Genomic DNA, 20,279 nt, shown 5'->3' with positions numbered 1-20,279 from the left:
TTCTTGCAATTTGAACGTGATTTTATTACGCATTGTTCTTGCCACTCTAGAATTATTTTCTTGTATTCATGCAATTCCGGAATGATTTTTGAATGTATTAGTCTGGCAATTCTAGAAATTTAGTACTCTTGCCATTCTGGAATTTTCTTCTTATACATTAATCTTGCAAATCTCGACTAAATTTATCCTTGCAGTTCTAGAATTAATGCGTCTTATTCTTCTTGTGTTTCAGGAAGGAATTTCTTGTCTCGCTTTGTCAAGCCTGGCATGGTTTTTCTTTCCTTCTTGCAGCTCTAGGGTGAGTCTCTCACGCGTTGCTCGGGCACATCTGGGCCGGTTTCACCGCTCGGTCCCAGCGGGGCAGCTCCACACCCGGCTCCCGCAGCGACTTTCTCTCGCCCCCGCACCCTCAGGGGCTGGGGGCCCGGCCCGGAGGTGCCGCCCGAGACCCCAGCCCGCTTCGCGCTCCCGCTCGGTCCCGCAATTAGCGGCGGCCAATGGCAGCGCGGCGCGGCCGAGCGCCCGGGGCAGCGGGCGCCCCCGGGCCGGCCCGATGTGGGGGGCGGGAGCGGCTGCGCGGCCCCCAGCCGGCGGAAGCGGCGGGGAGTGACGGCGCTGACGGCCAATAGGAGCGCGGCGGCGGGGGAGCCGTTGGCCTATGGCGTGCGGCGACGTGTGCGGGAGGGGGCGGCGGCGGCGCGCGCGCGCTGCCTGCGGGAGCGGCGGCGGCGGCGGCGGCGGCGGCGGGAGGGTGGCGGGGAGCGGCGGCCGCCGCCGCCGGGAAGGATGCGGCTGCGGATCTACAAGCGGAAGGTGTTGCTGCTGGCGCTGGCGCTGGCGGTCTGCGCGCTGGCGCTGTGGGGCAGCGGCGGCGGCGGCGGGCGGAGGCGGCAGCAGCAGCAACAGCAGCAGCAGCAGCAGCAGCGGGGCGGTACCGGTACCACCGGGGAAGCACCGCGGGTCAGCGAGCCGCCGCCTCGCCGGCCCGGTGCTGCTAACGCCTCGGCTGCGTCTGCAGCGCCGCCGGTGCTGGCCGAGAACGGGACGCTGAGCTACCGTTCCCTCGTTTACCGGCTGAACTTCGACCAGCCGGTGCGGAACGCCGGGCGCTTCCCGGCGCGGGCCGCCGCCGCCGACGTGGTGCTGGTGGTGCAGGTGCACGATCGAGCCGAGCACCTGCGGCTGCTGCTGGAGTCGCTGCGGCGGGCGGCGGGAGTGGAGAACGTGCTGCTGGTGCTGAGCCACGACCTGTGGGCCGAGGAGCTGAACCGGCTGGCGGCACGCGTGGACTTCTGCCCCGTCCTGCAGGTCTTCTTCCCCTTCAGCATCCAGCTCTACCCCCGCGAGTTCCCCGGCCACGACCCCCGCGATTGCCCCCGCGACGTGGGCAAGGCGGCGGCCCTGCGCCTGGGCTGCATCAACGCCGAGTACCCCGACTCCTTCGGGCACTACCGCGAAGCCCGCTTCTCCCAGACCAAGCACCACTGGTGGTGGAAGCTGCACTTCGTCTGGGAGCGGGTGCGGGCGCTGCGGGAGCACACCGGGCCTGTCCTCTTCTTGGAGGAGGACCACTACCTGGCACCCGACTTCTACCACGTCCTCAAGAAGCTCTGGGCCCTACGTGAGCAGGAGTGCCCCGAGTGCCAGATCGTTTCCCTGGGTACCTACAGCCCCGTCCGCGGCAGCTTCGCCGGCCGTGCCGACAAAGTGGAGATGAAGACGTGGAAGTCCACCGAGCACAACATGGGCATGGCCTTCGGTAGAGACACCTACCAGAAGCTCATCGAGTGCACGGACGCCTTCTGCACCTATGACGACTACAACTGGGACTGGACTCTGCAGCACTTGACTGTCTCATGTCTTCCAAAGTTCTGGAAGGTGCTGGTTCCCGAAATCCCCAGGATTTTTCACACAGGGGACTGCGGCATGCACCACAAGAAATCCTGCAGACCGTCCACCCAGAGTGCCAAAATCGACTCTCTCTTGAACAGCAACCAACAGTACCTGTTTCCCGAAACGATGAGTGTCAGTAAAAGGTACTCCATGGCACCCCTTTCCCCTCATGTGAAAAACGGAGGGTGGGGAGACATTAGGGACCACGAACTCTGTAAAAGTTACCGCAGACTTCAGTGAGGATCGCTCTCGCAGCCTTTTTCTTTTTGAGTTGTTCCATACTGTCTTTTACAGACAACACACGTGTGTAAAAAGCATTTATGAGTTGGTTTCTGCTTTAATATGAATAAACATTCTTGTAAAAGGTGTCCCAAAATAGTAATCTTTCATATTCGGCAACCACATTTTGGAAACAGGTTACTTGCTGCTGCCAGGCCGCTCAGAGCAGTGTCACAGCCCCTACGCAAAAACTGACCGCTGCTGCATTCACCGGGAGGAGGAGGAGGAGGAGGAGGAGAAAACTTGTATGTAAGTGCATCTTTCCTGGTGCTTATAGCTGCCCTGGTGAGGGGTGTTTTCCCCCAGCCGCGGCAGAGCGCTGGTGCCCGTGGCGCCATGCTGGGGGTGGTTACCCGGCCTTTGCACGCCGCCTCCACCAGTGGCACTGGCCATCCTGCCTGGGTCACCTCATGCCCGTCCTGGTTGGTTGCGATGTGTTGATGAATATATGAAGGAAAAAAAAAATCATTGTTTTTACTACAATGTAGATAAATACACGATTTTTTTAGTTCTGCCGAAATAAAATTCAGTTGTTTTGTAATACCAGAGAAGTTCTTGATTCTCACAAAAAGATGATGTCATCTTGTGTCGCTTGAAAGTCAGGACCTGGGGGGGAGGGGGGCAGCAGAGAGGGGGTGTCTTTGCTTTAATCCAGAGGGCTGAACACATGCCGTCACCCATTCTAGTAGTCTGCATTTAACTTCATTAAATTTTTAACGATACTCACTAATTGAGGCATAATAGAGTAACAAAGTGTGGCATGACACCTCTTTTGTTTGGATTAAAAAAAAAAAAAAAAAGTTGGCTTTCAAATCCGTCAGCTGTGTAAAGCGACCAGTAAAAAATACTGCTGTGTAATGGAAACAGGCTGACCTGGCGCTGCAAGCCGTGATCGGGCGAGAGCAGAGCTGGTCATTAACATCCAGCACTTCCACGCCTGTTTTAAGTCTAATGGCACAACAGCTTTAACGGCACTCCACTTTGAAGCACAAGTGGTAGCAGTAGCACAGAAGCAGCTTTTTGCAACACTGAGAAAGAAAACGCTATGCTAAGGGGACAGACCTACGATATTTAGAGGTGGATTTATACCAAGAGATTTGGGGGGGGAATAAAACCTAAAAGTTTCATTTTTTTTAATTAGAGGAAAATAGGGTTGGTGCTCTTAGGACTCTGGCTACAACAGTTGGTTATGAATGGAAGGGCATGTAACAAGGCTTTCCTTTTACCACCGTTTGTCACCTACTTTATGGGTTGTGAATACATCAGTTAAATGTTACTTTGAGAGAGCGCCAAGTTTTGTGAAATACTCTTAAGTAGTATGCAGATATTTATTTTGACCATGATAAGATGCTCTGGTTTTTTCCAGGGGTAATTTAACTACTGTGATTTTGTACCAGCTTTGGTACTTGCTCCATTTCCACAGCTTCACAAAGCCAGGGCTGATGCTGAAGAAGCCGTGCCTGTGCCTCAGCCCTTCGACACCTCCCACCAGGAGTTGCACGACTGCGACGGAGCTGATCAGGGTAAAAAGCCCAGGAAACCACTTACCCCCTGCAGCTGCGCTGCCGTAGAGGGTCAGGCAGATGCTTTTGGCAGCTGTGGCTTCCGCTGAACTTAGAAAAGTAAAACTTGCACCATGTACACCCCCGCCCCTCTGCAAGCACTCGCATTCCACAGAGAAATGTAAAGAGTAATTCCAGAGCAGTTGTGACACAAGTCAAATTTAATTTTTGTCAAAGCACATTCGTGTCTTGTACAACTCAAAAGAAAACATAAGTTATTTTGGAAGCAGTGAGAAAGGGAACCGAAAGTTTATTAGTATGCTCTTTTGGTTATCACACTTGAGAGCAATACAGGGAACAGCACACTGCGGCTTGTGGGGAACTTTTCAAAAAGTAAATCCGATCTGGATGAAGTCGATCCATTTTACAAATTGCATATACACATAGCAGCCGTGCAACAGAGAGGGTGTTTTTGTTGTGCAATCAAATGTGTTCAGTTGACGGACTGAGGTCTGTCTGGGTGCTGCAGATCTAAATAACGTACTAGGATGGAATACATGGCATGAATGTTGACTATTTCTAAGAAACTAATTAGAACTTCTCCGTGTAATTAGAAATTTCATTTGATTGCTAAAAATCACTGCAAGTCTAATCCTGCAGTTACCACAAAATGAAAGGTTTGAAAAAATGATGAATAATGCTTATTTCTAGGTGGACTAAAACCAGCAGTTCCTGAGGAAGCCGTTAGAAGGAGGGTATATAGAAACACTCCCTGTAATGTAGCAAGAGACCAAGAAAGTAATGTAAACAATAAAGATGCATTTTCTTCCACGAGCTCAGATTCACCTTCAACTGCATCCTCCTTGTCAGTAAAACTATTTCAGCCCATACATGTGATGAGAAAATGCAGACCTATTAACTTCAAAAACTAACCAAAAAAAGTATTAGATTTATAGAATTATTGTAAGTATTCTACATTGACATGTAAACAAAACGGTTTCAGTAGGAACCCGTTGTCCTACTCTTAGCCCTGAAGTCAAACCAGCTTGTGGAAGTTGCAGTAAGTATCAAACAACAAAAGGAAATCCTACAATAATTAAACTAGTCCAACTCATACAGCAAAGGGTTCTGAAACGCGACTGGGCAGCGCGTTACGTGATCCCTAACAATGTGCACGCTCCCATCCTGTGTGTTCACTTCTCGCAGGAGCGGGGAGACTGGTCTGCTGTTTGAGCTGTGCTGGTTCCCCCGCGCCAGCCCTGTGGGCGCAGCCCCTTCGCCCCCTTCCGCTTTTGCCTGCCCCCCCAGCAGAAGGCCTGCTTGTTTTTCAGAGTCTGTGGCCACCGCCGTTTCTCCTACTATGACAGCACTTTCTAAATCTGGTTCCTTTATCCTAGATTCACTGGGAATTGCTGAACTGGTGTCAGAAAGTTCATGCTGCAAACAATGGTGTGAACTACAACCTACTTTTCCTATTGTTTCAGCTGTTGCAAAAGATGTGGAAGTTTTGTTGGTTTCTGTACCACGTTCTCCTTCGACTGTGTCAGCTGCAGTACAGTTTGTTTCTGCCTTTGTTTGAGGGTACTCGCTGTTTGTCTTTTCAGCGAGATCTCCTCCTGAGCTGTTAAGCATTTCTTCTTTTCCATCACATTCAGAAAGGACTGCTTCCTGCGGCTGTCAAGAAAATAAATTAATTGTTTTATAATTGGAACAGACTGGACACACAAAACTGCTGTAAAGACAAGCCAAGACACTTGTTTCTCCAAAGTCGACTTCCAGAAAGCCAAGCCAGTACGGTGCTGAGGTTTTCCTGATTTTTGTACCGCACGTGGGAATGAGTGGCAGGGAGGCCGTTTGCCCCCCGAGGGTTTCCTCTGCGATAGGAAATGCTGCTGGGCAGCTGCCAACTGGCCACAGCCTCCAGCGCAATTAACAGCGGGGAAGGCTGGAGAGCCACCACACCCAGGCTGTTTTCAACATCTCGGGCCACAGAATCAGGGAAGGGATCTAAACTTTTCGTGGCAAGAAGTGTGTTTTAACCTCACAATTAGGGAAATTACTGTCCTGCCTTATGTGAAAGGGGTAACTGGTAAGCAAGCTGTCTTTCTCAATCAGACTGAGTAAATTAATCCAGTGATTGCTGCGGTTTGCCTCGGGAGAGTGTGAACCGAGAGACCCGGTGCTGCCTAAATAGCAGTTAGCCAATTTCACCATCAGCTATTGACAGCTTTAGCAAAAAACAGCTGGTAACTCATACATCCCTCTCAGTGGGCAGGCAGGATCAGGCAGACATCTGTCCAGGAGCAGCTGGATTCATCAATTCAAAGCTCTCTCACGCACCCAGCCCCCTCTGACCCCAAAGCCACTGCTCACTCCAGCAAGAAACGAAAGAAACACTACTAAGTCCTCCCCAGCTCTGGATGATTCTCCCACATGAAAGTGTGATGATCTAAGATACCTCAGCTTCCCTTTCTTAGATACCAAACCATCTGCTCTCTAACAATTTGAATTTTAAACTTTAATGTACAATCCACACTAGCTACAAAAGTTAAGCCTGTCAAATAATGCTGCAGCCGCTATCTTTAGGGTAAACTCCTCAGTCCTCCAGCTTAGTTCCAGAGGTTGCATGCTTTGTCTGAACTTGCTTTCCAAGAAGCCATCTGCACATTAACTATATCTGCAGTCTCCAGTTCATGGCCAGAGAACTAATCTAATTGTCCCTGCACATTATCATTCCTTTACGAAAAGTTTTAAATGAATTTCTGATACAGTGTCTACCAAGAAATACCAGTTGATTGTGGGGGTTTTGCCTTCACATTTTCCTCTTTACAAAACTAATATTTTGTTTTCTTTTTCTCTCCATCTCCTCTTTTGCAAAGGGAGGTTGTTTTAATCCTGCGGCAGACTTCAGAAACAGACTACCTTGCATCCTTTATATAGTCAGGGTGACTGAGAAAGAAGGGTAGCCTGAATGAGGCCTCATGCATTACAAAGAGTGAAATTGAGACCAGCTTTTACGGTGAATAGTCCCATATTTAATTATCGAAACAGGAAACCACCACATATTCAAACATTTGCACCGCATAAAGATAATGAGACCTGGTTCTTCAGAGACAAAATCCTCATGGTTTTCCCACCTGTGCTACATGGCAGACAGCATGAAGCAGTGGCCGTGACCAAGCACCCTCTGTCCATCTTAAAGAGCCCTTTCCGTTCCACATCCCCAGCAGCCAGGTTCTCTGCCTCTCCACTCCCCTTCCTGGCCTCAGGTCCCTGGGGTAAGTTCACTTCTTTTTCATCCAGAAAGGTGTCCGTGCAGAAGCTGGCATTCTTTAACCATGGGCTCAGTACATGAGCCCAAACTCTTGGGCATTTGAAGGACGTGCATTATTTACCTCTTTATTTCCATTTTAAGAACATTCCGGGGTTTATTCTGATGACATCTGCCATGATTTGTTTGCAACATGTTGTCATCAGCTCTGACCTGGAAGCACTTGGGGTCCCTTTGAAGGAGGGCTACAAGCTAGTTACTTAGTCATTCTTTTACTGTAATACCAGTGAGAAATTTAGCATGTGCATGCCATGCTGTATTCCTGCAAGGAGAAAGCTCTGTCTTTAATGACTATATTGCAGTTCTCCATCTCCCAAATTAAATACGGGAAGTTTCAATCCCTTGATCACATTAAACGGCACAAACGTGAACCTATGCTTCTAAAAACTGACATTTACACTTGCAAATACACCCTACTCCAGGGTCTTCCCTGCTATATCAAGACAAAACAGGAAGGTTTCAGTCAGATTTGATATGGTCTTGCTGAAGTACACAAATCAGTCAGCAATATGTACCACTGCCAGGGAGATCCTTACCTTCAACCTGATTTGAATTCTGTCCTCAGTAACATCAAGCACTTCAATTAATGGCTGACTTTCCAGCGCTGATTGGGAGCAAAAGGAAGGGCATAAAACAGTGCCTAGAAATTCATCAACGTTTTCTTCACTGACAAACAATCTCTCCTAAAGAAAAGAAAGAGCAGGTTACGTTCTTCCCATACTACAGTGATATCAGAGCAAGAAACTCACTCCAAACAAAGCCAGGACCCCAATTCACAACACAAGCTTCACAGCACACTCATATCTCGGTAGAGAAATTCTAAGTCAGACATTTAGAAGTAACAAGGTGAAATTAATTGAAGACCAGTGCATAGCTGGTTTTGATTTAAAGTATGGATTGGCATCATACACAAAGATAAAAGAAACGTATGTCTTGTCTCTTTCAATAACGTGACTAATATATAGATTTAGTCTCCTTGTAAGGAATGATTTGGACCGACACTGTTCCACTGCCCTCGCCTGCCTTAACATCAGGAAGGCATTATGCTTTTATGGATGTTTCAGTGTCTTACTTCAGGAAAATGCAAACACCTCCTTGGACAGTCTCTGTGGGATCTTTGAACCCTCAGCCTTCAAGATCAGACCTTCTAAAGCACAAGCTATGAAACATGCATGGCTAGATCCATTACACATCTATCTATGGAGGCTTCTCAGGTCTCCGTTTAGGCAAGCATAAACACCAGTTGGAAGAAACAGGGAGGTACACAGAAACAACAGTCTGGGACATGTTTTGAGGCTGTTAATACGCAGTTCACAAACAATGTGAAACATGTTGCTACAGGTTTAAAGATTTAAATCAGGTACAGGTAATTAAAGGTCCTAAAATATGTCCTGGAGGGGCTGTTTCATAAGAACTGGAGAGCTTTCCCTGTCCTCATATTCTTCCTAAATCATCTGCTCTAGGCTGCGAGACAGGACAGATGTTGGCACAATAAAAGTGATCTAACCTAGAGGACTATTCTCATATTCTGTCAATTACCTTTCCTGTTTAACAACAAACCATTTAATTGGAAATAGCAGGGGAAAGTTGCAAACCTTTTACTTTGAGTCGTAGTTTTAAATTTCTCGGTCCAGTTCTACTCTCTTGTCATCCCAATGAAAATTAAATTCCATTATCACTGACATCTTGTGGACTGAGGCACAAAAAGGCATTTCTGCACATTTTTGGCCTCCTGTGGATGTAGCCTTATGCACAGCCAGATGCCACACGTGTTTAAGGTACAAAATCTAACTGTCATCTTGGGAAAAAAAACATTCTGTATGGGAAAAATAAAACAGCGTCCTATTTTTTCACTATTTAAATTAGAAATCACAATATGGAAAGTCGTAACATACCTATTGCTGGTTTTCAACACCAGAGGATTGAATTAGTTTTCTATCCAGAAAGACTACAATCCAGGCAAACATCCAACATTGGATGCTGAGACAATTTGTGGAAAGATTAAACTACAGCAGGGTTGCCCTGACAGAAAACCCTCTAGTAACATACCTACTTCTTGCATATTTTTTTAATAGAAATCCTAAAGTACTTATTCCATCGTCTTGCCTGCCAGAGAGGGACCCTGCCAGTGCTTTAGGCTTATAGAAATATTCTGCAAAGTTCAAGAGGAGGTGTCAGAGTAAAGAAACAAGGCAGGGAGTACAGACACAAAAATCTGTGCAGCACCAAAACTCCCACAAGGTCATGAACTGGATCGCTGGCAAGGCCTTGGGCAGCCCAGGAGACACATTTCCATCTCCACCAAGCATCGGTTTGCCCATGCATCACAGACAGAACAGCTCAGCTTCCCTTCCGCGGGATTTTCGGCACACTGCCAAGTGCAACGGCAGTGCAGCCTGTCCTGGTATCATGCCTTGGCTTTGAAGGGAGGAGCAGCAAAGCACCCTCTGCTCTAGCGCGACTCTCCACACCCAGCTCAGAAACCAAAGTCACCTGCCCATAATTCACCTTTAGATGACACCTCCAGTCCTTTGCACTCCATGTTTTCATTTTAAGAGCAAGAACTCTTTCCTGATAGCTGGACACTCACAGTTTGAGTTCAGATTTATTTATTTATTTATTTATTTATGGAGATTGAGAGAGAGAGCAAGAGAGAGCAGTTTGTTACTGTTTTTCCTCCAAAATCTCTGCTACAAAATCTCCACATCCCAACACCCCTTTGGGAAAAGAATCACCATGGGGTTTGGATCTCCGCAATCTTGCTTCAATTCTCTGCTTTCTCCCAAACTGCTATGACTGTGAGCAAATCTCTTTGCCTCCATTTTTCCTATCTAAAATGGGGAAAACAATCTTTCCCCCCCGCCTCTGAGCCTGCATTTGTCTTGTCTAGTGAGACCATAAGCCTTTTGTGAAAAGACTGTCTTACTGTGCATTTGTGCTCTTAACAAAGTTGGTGCCTGACCTCACTCATGTCTGTAAGCAGCGTTAACAATAAGAAGAAATCCCAGGTACAAAAATCAGGAGACGCTTGAAAAGCCAACAGGTAATGAAAAGCTTTGTTATGTCAAAATATAGCAAATCACATCCTTAGATCACTTTATCTGAAGCAACTTTAACTACAGGGTCGCTTGCAGACTCTGCAGATGTGTTGCCTCTGAAGTCAGTGCTGTGGAAAAAGAGCTGCAGCAGCAAAGGGAGTGTTCTGCCACAGGGCTCAGCACCTAGCACCCCATGAAATGCGGGAATGGTTTCACAGAAGCATTTCTGAAATAGCAGGAGACCATTTACACCCACCAAAGCAGAGGTACAATGAAGAAGACCGGGAGGACCCTTACAAGTAAACACAAGGTAGAAAGATTTGTACAGAGAGTGCCCGTGCTGCCCGTGAACCATGGCTACAGAAGTGACAGTTGTTCATCCTCATCCCAAATACAACTTCACCCTTTGGCAACAAACCCAATAAATCTTTCTGAAGGTTTTCTCCCTGATTAAAAGCAAAATGATTTGTTTTCTTCACAGAAAATGCTGTTAAAAAAGAAAAACTGAATGGAATGTCTATTAATCAGTACACAAGGATAAAAAGTAACTGCTTGTGACAATGTTCCTATCATTTTGACTAATTACTATAAACCAATTTTACCAGGTTTCATACCAGCTCAACACCGTATTCCCAGAGCACTACACTTACATTTCAAATAAGTATTTAAAATTTTATCACAGCACTACCCAGTGGTCTGCCATAAATCATGGTACTTCATGCTGTACGCACAAGCAATGCTGTTTGTTATCAATATAATGATTATCATTAGCCTGTTCAGACAGCCAGTGACTGTAATTCAGACTTTGCATTCACTGTGAGTATACACTGAGGCACTTATATTACTGCAGATGTTATCAAAGCACAGACCTTGAAAAAAATGATTCAGGAATTTATTTTAAAGCCTGTTTGCTCTGGCTTGGAAGAGCAGCAAAGGACAATCACCTGCAGATGATTTCAATGACCCTGTAAAATAATTCTTCAGTTTAAACTGTTTATTTTCTGATATTTATGACACTCTCTTAGCAACTTAGAATTACATTTGTTTTTCCCTGCACATACTGTCATCTGCTGTTTGGTACACATTCGTTTTTCCCTGTGACTAAACTGAGACCAAATTAACATAAACGTTAGCAGGAATGACTCTGGTTTCTAGAACACTTCATCATTTGAAATTGTCCTCATATTGCACAGCACTGAGAGTGCATAGCAGCAGCGGCTGCAACACCGGCAGACACAGCACAAAGCCAGTCCCCCCACTGTTGCCCTTAGGCACTCGCATAGTTTGTTCTGCATTATTTTATTCAAACCCGCAGCCAGTTACCATCCAGAGTTACCTCCCATGCAGGCTGCAACAGTTTTAAAAGCGGGACAGATTTCAGGCTTAAATTATTCATGTCTTCTGTAATGAGAGGCTCATGCCAATATGAAAAGGGACTTGGATCTATGGACCTCCTGGCCTCTCGGTTTGGAGGGTCCCACTGCAAACCAGCTCGACACAAGAATTTGAAGCTCAAAGTTATGGCGAATGAAAGTACCTGTACTGGGGGTGGGTGAAATATGGTATACGTTATATGGTATTCATGACTGCAAAGACTAAACAGCTCAAAAGATGCTTTCATGAGCTTAATCAGTAGGTTAATAATGTTTCCTGACATAACTGTTTTATGTGAGTACGTTATTCCCATAATGCATCTACCAATTAAAGGCTATTCAGAAATCAGTTTGGTTTATAGCAGAAGCAAACTAATTATGTTTCTTAATGTAGTTTGGGAAAGAGATTCCTTTGGAAAAAAAAGTATAATCAAACAATAAGTTTGTTCTGTTCTCCTTTTCTGTCCTGCTCTGACCTCCCAAAAAACTTGCCAAGAGTCCTGAAACGCTGAGCGCAGAATTAACTGAACCAAAAATAAATTGTTGTAGGATTAAGCACAACAGTCCTAGTTTCTAGCATCATCTTCTAAGAAGTGACCCCTATTATAATTAACTCTTTGTAGTAACTTGGAATTGAAAATTATAACCCTGATTTTCAAAGAAAGCATGTAACACAACTCAAAATAGTTTGGGAACAAGGGTGAAACCTAGATGCAGCAGTTCAGCCAGCTGGCCTGCCCCAGCCAGCTGAGATCCAGCACCTCTGTTGGGACTTGTGGGAATATTGCAGCACCCATTCAGCTCTCCAGTACAAATTTCTCCCTGAAAGGTGGCCCAGGCTTGAAACATCAATGTATCTTATACCTGCCAACACGGCCCTCTAGGTTTCATGCTTGGTTGACTCTCAAACCAAGCAATACATTTATCCACAGGAGCCCTAATTCTGAGATGACCATGTACAAGAACAGCCCCAGCATGGCCACGGGATCACGTCTAGCCCACGGCCTTTTCCACATGCTCCCAGCTCTGGGAGCAACATAGCTCTGCTGCCTGCAGCCGCATGTTGATGACTTCTTTTCCAGGGAATACGTGGCCTCTTGGCAGCCCCATGCCAGGCTCATGTCCAGCACGGATGGAGAGCAGGGGATCTGCCTGGGCACAACAGATCTGACAGCACATACAAGACAAATACCATACTTGATGAGATAACAGAAGATTAGTTTCTAAGACTGACAGTCCCTCTGTTGTAAAGGCAACCAAAAGTAATATTATTCCCATGGGGGTTTTTGTGTAAACAGGTCATAGCGGCTATTTGTCTTGGAGGAGCTGCGCCACAGCATACCTGTTGCCAAAGCAGAAGACAGAAGCCCAGGGGTTAGAAAACAACCCATGACAGTAGGTAGGTGTGAGCAGAGGTCATGGGGCTTCCATGTTATTTACCAACTGCTTCCCAAAGGAAAAAACAGCAAAGGCTTCAAAAAGATCTCCTTCACAAGGCGCTGGTGGCTGTACCAGCAGAAAAATCACATCTCTTTATTCCATGCTCAGTAACACACCCATCTAAGACATTCTCCACAAAAGCATCAACATTCACATAGAAGTTAAAGAAAGCTCTCATATCACTATGCAATTCCCTTTCAGACATGTACGTTAAGTAAGCCTCACAAATAGCATAACTCATGCTTAGTTCAAACCATGAACTAATCAGGAATGTTCAGTATATTTTTCGTACTGTAAATATTAAAAAGCCACAATCTCAATGCATAGTAAAGCAGAGAAAATGTTTCTCCCTGCTGTTCTCTGGAGCCCAGGGCGGGGGTTTACGTGAGTTAAATCTTAATATTCTCCATAACAGAACATAGGCTTTTATTACAAAAGGGAAGCACTGACCAGGAGAGTGAGCACACATCCTCTGAACAAACTCATTTCAGTCCATCAGGCAGGTCAGGAAGGGTGTTGATCAGCATGAAAGGGAATTATACTTTAACCCAACTTTTTCTAATCACATGAAAATGAGCACACATGACCCAAAAACTGCAGGCAGAATTAATTATCTGTTTCACATGCTAGTATAACTGAGCCTCCAAGTTGCAGTAATTCAGATACACCCACCAGAACACCAGGCTTTGTTTCTAAGTACTGAGCATTTAACCCCAGGAGACCAAACATTAAAAGACAGTGCTTTACAAAGGCATGATTTCTGTAATTGCCCAACTCCAGCTCTGCTGTACACCAGGACGTTTCTGGGACAAGCTGTTCTCAGAAACCTTGCCTGGCAGGCTTACAAATTTTATTAATGGTTATTTAACTATCAACCATTCTTTTTTCATCATTTACTCCTCAAGCTCTGTTGTCTTAAAAAGAAGGCGAACTCTCTGAGGCAGGAGTTTCCTAGGCCTGAGCTCTCAGGATCTGAACAAATGGGAGCAAGAGATGTAGAAGGTATTGCAGTTCATCCACTAATAAAGAGTAACGGAGGGAGCACCGTCCACAGCTGGTCCTTCGCAGAAAAAAGCGGATGGTGACTCTGGCAACAGGGCAACTGGGCAACTCCTCAGGTCATGAGTCTCTATTCCCCTGGAAAAACAGAGCCTGGAGGAAGCCCTGCAGAAAGACCAATGCTGTGTGGTCTCTGGCACAGTGATGGAGCACAAAGCCGGTGACAAAAGATAATTTTTAAACTCCTGAAATACATAACCCCAGTCCATGAAGTCCAAACTTACGGAATCTTTCTTTTTACAGGATGTAACAAGCATGTGGACATTATGGTTTAGCCAAGGAGCGAAACTACTCAGAGAGAGAGAGAAGCAATGGCTGCAACCGCTGATAAGAAGTTAGAGCTCGGTCAGCAGAGAGCCGACTGTCTATTGTACGGGAAAGCAGTAAAACCAAAGCAACATCAACAGCTATCAAAGGAGGGAACACTTGCAATGACACAGTTAAAAGTCCGGGGAGAACTGTTGCACTGCAAAGACTTGCTGAAAATAAGCACTTGCTGGGGTGGGAATTCAGACTGCTCAGCATCTATGGAAACTGAGCTCTAAATATATCGCCTTTCAGCACAGGGATTCAAACATATCTGACTACAAAAGCAAAACCAGTCCTTGAAATTCTGTTTCAAGAATGGCATCCTAAGGACAAGCTCAACTCATTCTTCTACCAGTATCTGGATCAAACCAATTCCCAACAAGAAAAGAGGCCGGTGCGCTAACAGGAACATCACAGGCATGCAAGGCAGGGCTGTGCAATTACTGGCACTGTTACTGCACGTGTTGATCGGGGCAGAGGTGCACAGGCAATCAAAATCAAGCGATTATGCACTGAGCTACATCATAGTCCAGGGACGAGGCTGCTGACGAGATGCATTCTGCTTATGTGGTGAACAATTACCGTCACATTTTCCTGGCTGTTTGGCAGCTTAACGGGAGATAATTGCACAGGCAGCCTAACAGGGTACTCTTAATAGCCACTGGGACACAAGCTCTCACTGAGTTGGGCAGATTTCTGAAGTAACTAATTCCAGCAAGGAATCTGTTCCATGAAAAAACACAGAAACCCTTAGTCTCCAGAAAGAAGCAACTTCCCAGAAGACAGTGGAGTAGGAATTTCATAGCTGTAAAGAACACTGGCCTCCTCTTTCGCTGTGCATTATCCTCTGGCAACACTACTGTGGGAGAAGAGAGTACAAACAAGCAGACAGCAGCGTGACTGGGAGATGCAGGACAAAACTCCTACTCACCTAGGCCACCAAAAGCTCCCTGAAGTGATTAAACAGGGTGCTGATACTGCGTGCATTCCTAAAACACTCTGCTATGACTGATGCAATTCATTGCAGATCTCAATGCAAGAACCATAACTCTAATTTATGGAAAGAGATTCAAAGTAGAAAACCACCAGAGATGACAGCAGACAAACTGAAGAAATCAACGTAAGTAGAAGAGAAGCTACCACAAGCAAATAGTTAATGGACAGAAGACAGCATGTAATAGTAGCTCTAATTAAATATTAATTTTTCTCACTTCACTCTGACTGAATGCAGCTATTGGCGCTGGCACAGGCACTTTTGGGAAACAGCACAGCTAAAAAAGGCAAACAGAATAAATTACTTCAGATTATTTCAGCTGCTTCAATCTGCAGGCCCGGTATCCAAAAGGACTGCATGCCAGAAAAAATCAATCTTTTTTAGTCTGCTACATGAATGAATGGCTGGGAAGCCTGTGACTAATGCCCAGTCTCCACCTCCTGCTACTCCACCCAAAATATTTTGCAACATATAATAAATTCAGCATAAATGTTTCTTTAACTCACAAAATGGTAATACTGACCAAAATCTCGTTACTGGATGGCCTTTTAACAACTTCCAATCAAAAGATGTTCCCCCACTCATAATAATGAATGCAATACCAATCAGTCATTAGACTGAGATCAAAGCATGCAGAAACATCTGTCAATCACAGTACTAAAGAGATAATGCAGAACTTCCTGTTCCCAGACAATTCTCAGCTACATCCCCACACGGAGTCACAGAAAGCTTCCCTTAAAAACTGCTTTTAGGCCTGCATGCCGTAAAATAACAAGGAAGCGCACAGATGGACACACCACACACAGCACATGATGAAAGATATTCAGACTATCTGGAAAAGCGGCTGAAACACCTGTAGTTCCTACCCCACAACTTTAGTATCTATACAGAAAAGGGGTGATAGTTTGCTCAACAGCTTATTTGACATCGCATCGGCACCTAGTACTTGATCACACCAGTTAACAGTAATGCCAAATGTTTCACGGCCCCATGTGCACAGACTTGCAGGCTCCCACTCCAGTAAAAGCAAAGGAAATGCACTGCCAACAGTTCAGCATAAGTGGTTCTCAATAAACTCATCATCTTTGATACTTACCCAAAATGATCAGCTCCTCCTTCAAAGAAGTTGCTGTTAAAGAAGAGGTATGCAGCCTACTAAATGGGAAATAAAATGTGAAGATTCAGCTGCACATATACTAATTGGATCTCTTTCAGAAGCACTCAGTATTTTCTATTTGTAGGGATGGAGCAATTAAGATACTCCAAGCCACCATCCTGGTGGATATACTTTAAGCCTGCCAGTTTTCTGGACTTGCACTCCCATGGTACACAATCCAAACCGCAAAGGATTTTATTGCTCTAAAATAGCAGACAAACTCCAAATCACAAGGCTGAAAGGTTACACAAGAATTGTTCAGTCTTAATCCCTGCTCATGATAAGTTGTTTGAAACTCTGAGCTTACAGAATAACATTAGTTCTCCACAAAACTTGTGTGGATGCTCCTTGACAGCAAGTGGCGCAAAGTGAGCATCCCTTTGCAGGGACGCTGCCACTTCTCCGCAGGCACTGTCAGCCAGATGCAGCAAGCGTGCCAACTGCCTCCTACCACAGGGAACATTGCTACCTAACAACCCATAAAATAATAAAACATCTAAACTAGGCTCATGTTCAGACTGGTAAGAAGATGAAGAACTAGCCCAGCAAAACAGCAATCGACAGCAGTTCACAGCTGCTGTTTGCTGTACTGCTCTTGAACTAATGAGTGTTCCTGCGGCTGTAGATGGGAACTCTGGCCTTTAACAGCCACACAGGTACACTCCCCTCACATGGCTGCATTTCATGATGCTGTACACATGTGTGTTTACAGCTGGTGTATTATAAACCATCTCCTTTCTTCACATGAATAGTCTGCGTGAGCCATTTACCCAGCTTTAAAAGCCAACACTAAGGACATTGGGCAGGCTTTGTTTTCACTCATCATCAAAATTTCCCTTAGAAAAAAAAAAATCAGCACAGGAGGCAGAAGTCACTTCAATTCCAAGGACAAAGATGTCAGCTTTGTGATGTGACCTTTGTACTGCTGGTACAAGACCAGCACTAATTAGGTCATTCCACTTACATCCGGTAACAGCTCTGTGAGGAAGGCAGTTTCCGTCACTACCAGCTTCTTCTGAACTCAAACCATTCACCTAACACCTCCCTGAGACACAGTTCACAGTCAAATCCAAAGAGAAGTCGCACACCGCAGCAAAGCGGTCGTGCTCTGGGGATCATGATGCATCAAACCCTGCCATTCTGAAGCCATTACCTGCAGAGCGGAGGTGTCAAGGCCGAAGCAGAACTTCTCCCAGGGCCCGGTGCTGCCGGGGGCCTTGGCGAGCCCAATGGCAGCATTGTGGGCAGACACGCTAATGCTGGTCTCGGGGGATGCCAGCCTGTTTGAGGGAGGAAACTGTAAGAAGAGGGCATAGGCACCACTGTCACTTGAGAAGCAGAGGCTGTAGTGGTTCGGGCCCACGTCCCCGCTGAGGCTCTGGGGCTGGATGCCAGGCACATCCAGGAGCAGCGTGAGGGAGGCCTCATCCTGCCTGCACTGGAAGGGAGGGCACACGGCGGCCTCGAGGCTGCCGGAGCCCCGGGGAAGAGCCATCTCGCCGGGGCTGCCCTCTGCGGCCTGCGGGGCCGGGCCCTGGGGAGGGCACGGAGGGGCGGCCCCGCCGAGGCCGGCACCCGCGGCGGGGAAGGCGGCGCCGGAGCGGGGCGGCGTCGGGTCGGGGCCCGCGGGTGGCTCGGCGGGCTGCCCGTCGCCGGGGCCCGCGGGAGAGGCCGCCGCGCCGCCCGCCTTTGCCGCCGACGGCTGGCCCAGCGCCTCCGCCCCGGGCTCGGCCTCCTCCAGCCGCTCGGCGGCCGGGCCTGGCGGCTCCTGCGGGGCGGCTGGCGGCAGCACGGGCAGCGTGACCAGCAGCTGCCGCTGGGCCCTGTCGAAGGTGGCCCGCCCGCCGCTCTCGTCCACGTCGTAGGGGAGGCGGAGGCGCAGGCGGTAGGCGGGACGCTGCGAGTCGAGGCGCAGCTCCCGGCCGCGGATCTCCAGCGTGGCCTGGGCGGCCGAGCGCAGCAGCGGCAGCTCCACCGTCACCACCAGCTCCCGCGGCACGGGGCTGGGCGCCGAGTCCCGGCAGCAGCGGTAGTCCTGCAGGTCCACGTAGGAGCGGTGGCGGATGCTCCAGCGCGGCGCGGTGGGGCCGGGGGGCTGGGCCGCCGGCGGGGCGGTGGCGGGCGGCGGCGGGGCGGCGGGCGGCGGGAGGGGGAAGGGCGGCAGCGGGGAGTCGGCGGCGGCGGGCGGCGGGGCGGCGCCGGGCAGCGGGGTGCGGATGACGGGCGCTTGCGGGACGCCCTTGTACTTGGTGCCGCGGAGGACGGCGGCGTTGGCGCGGTCGAGCTGCACGGCGCAGTGGCGCTCCACGGCCTCCAGCGCCGTGTCGCTGAGCAGGCGGCGGAACCGGGCGCTGCGGGCGGCCAGGCGGAGGGCCGCCGGGTGGAAAACCACGTCGTAGACCAGGCGGCGGCGGCCGCCGCGGTCCAGCTCCTCCCGGCCCGGGGCCAGGCTGTAGGGAAGGGCCCAGCGATGGCCTCCGGGCTCGGCGCGGGCCTGCGGCGCCCCGACGTGCGGGTTGCTGCAGACGTTGAGGTAGCAGCGGCGGGAGCCGGCCTGGCTGGTGCGCAGCACGTAGCCTGCCTCGGGGTGGACGAAGCGCACCTCCATGCCGCGCTCCCGCTCCAGGGCCGCCACCTCCTCCTCGTACAGCCGGCGCTGCTCCGGGTCGGCTAGCTCCGCCGCGTACTCGGCGAACAGCGCCTGGAACTGCTTGTCGCGGAAAGCCCGCTGGAGCCGCTCCGTCTCCTCGGCGCTGAGCTCCAGCTCCTCCAACCGCCCCCTGCCCGCCATGGCTCCGGCGCGGCCGCTCTCGTTGCTGTGGAGACACCAAACAAGATGGCGCCTCCGGCCCGGGTGGGCTCGTTGCTATGGTGATAGTAAACAAGATGGCGGCGCCCGCCTGCCAGTTGCTATGGACACACCAAACATGGCGGGCTCTCCCCCAGAGGTCTTCAGCAGAGTCGGTTCCTCTCCACTCCTGAACACGTCGCTGAGCCTTTCCCCTCCTTTCCCCTCAGTGGCGGCTCTTAGCCCTCACCGCTGACTTCCGCAGGGGTGGCTCTCCAGCTTCGCCTCCTCATCCCTCTGCAAGTCCTGGCCGATGGTCAGCCAGTACATTCAGAAGTGCTGGTGCACTCCCTCCTGCGTTTGGGTTTACACCCTCAGCAGTTCAGCTCCCACCTCTTGTACCCGGTTTCCATCCCCACCCCGATGTACTTGTCCTGCTCCTGCCCCCAAGCCATGCTCACGGTGATGCCAGCACAGCACCAAGGGTCCCCTGTCTGTTCCACACCTGATGCAGGTGCTTTGGGGTAGCACCAGTCTGCTCAACTGGTCCCAATGCCCATGAGTGGCTGCAGCAGGTTTTTGCTCAGTTTCATTGAAAAGGGGCTGGGTTCACGTGCCAACAGGCTGCTCTGTGCTGTAAGCCAAACCAGCTGCTCCTGCAGAAGTCTGTGCTGCCAGGCCCTGACTCTTTCCCACCTTTCCGACTGCTCCCTCAGTAAGATTTCCACCTCCCAGCCTTCTCAGAGTTTCAAAGGACCATGTCCTTGTTCCTCCTACCTCGCCTCGCCCAGTCTGCATAACGCTGTCTGCAAACAGATTATATACTGCCATCAGTAGGTAACACCTCACAAATCTCCTCCAGACCTTTCCTGTCCGAAGAAAAAACCTCACCCACATTTCCAGTATCTTCTGTAGATAACTACCTGTCAGTTCAATTCAGCATGGTGAAAGACCAAGTTCTCCTTATCTTTAACTTCTTTTTTTGAAAGACAGATATTCCCTTTGATATAGCTGCCTCTGGTTCCCCCAGTTGCCTTCTTTTATTATGCTTTGCCAATTAATGTTCACTGTGACTCTATATTATATCTAAACTAAGACCAGTATCTTTTCCTGTAGA

The 20,279-nt window shown here is 48.7% G+C and overlaps 3 protein-coding genes across 3 annotated transcripts in view; 1 reads left to right on the top strand and 2 right to left on the bottom strand.

The window, feature by feature from the left end:
- The window catches only part of NEMF (nuclear export mediator factor), a 162,394-nt gene that overhangs the window by 43,074 nt on the left and 99,041 nt on the right, over nt 1–20,279 (bottom strand). The gene's annotated exons all lie outside the window — the stretch shown is intronic.
- Nucleotides 695–2,261, top strand: MGAT2 (alpha-1,6-mannosyl-glycoprotein 2-beta-N-acetylglucosaminyltransferase). Its single transcript, XM_080397082.1, has one exon. It carries the CDS (start codon nt 787–789, stop codon nt 2,131–2,133), a length of 1,347 nt encoding a protein of 448 aa, XP_080253208.1. The 5' UTR covers nt 695–786; the 3' UTR covers nt 2,134–2,261.
- Nucleotides 3,878–20,165, bottom strand: DNAAF2 (dynein axonemal assembly factor 2). Its single transcript, XM_080397072.1, has 3 exons — nt 17,528–20,165; nt 7,542–7,688; nt 3,878–5,348 (listed from the first exon to the last, which is right to left on the bottom strand). Exons 1-3 carry the CDS (start codon nt 19,163–19,165, stop codon nt 4,776–4,778), a joined length of 2,358 nt encoding a protein of 785 aa, XP_080253198.1. The 5' UTR covers nt 19,166–20,165; the 3' UTR covers nt 3,878–4,775.

The sequence above is a fragment of the Falco punctatus genome (assembly GCF_963210335.1).
Source record: "Falco punctatus genome assembly, chromosome: 7".
NCBI classification, from domain to species: domain Eukaryota; kingdom Metazoa; phylum Chordata; class Aves; order Falconiformes; family Falconidae; genus Falco; species Falco punctatus.
Note: the sequence above shows the minus strand (reverse complement) of the source record. Positions and strands in the feature narration are given on the sequence as shown.

Bases quoted from the DNA above. Each gene is read 5' to 3' on its own strand.
- DNAAF2 (XM_080397072.1), bottom strand. From the start codon at position 19,165: ATGGCGGGCAGGGGGCGGTTGGAGGAGCTGGAGCTCAGCGCCGAGGAG. The intron at 7,689-17,527 runs GTAATGGCTTCA...TCTTTTCTTTAG, and splicing joins TTGACACCTCCGCTCTGCAG to GAGAGATTGTTTGTCAGTGA. The intron at 5,349-7,541 runs GTAAGGATCTCC...TTTTCTTGACAG, and splicing joins GAATTCAAATCAGGTTGAAG to CCGCAGGAAGCAGTCCTTTC.
- MGAT2 (XM_080397082.1), top strand. From the start codon at position 787: ATGCGGCTGCGGATCTACAAGCGGAAGGTGTTGCTGCTGGCGCTGGCG.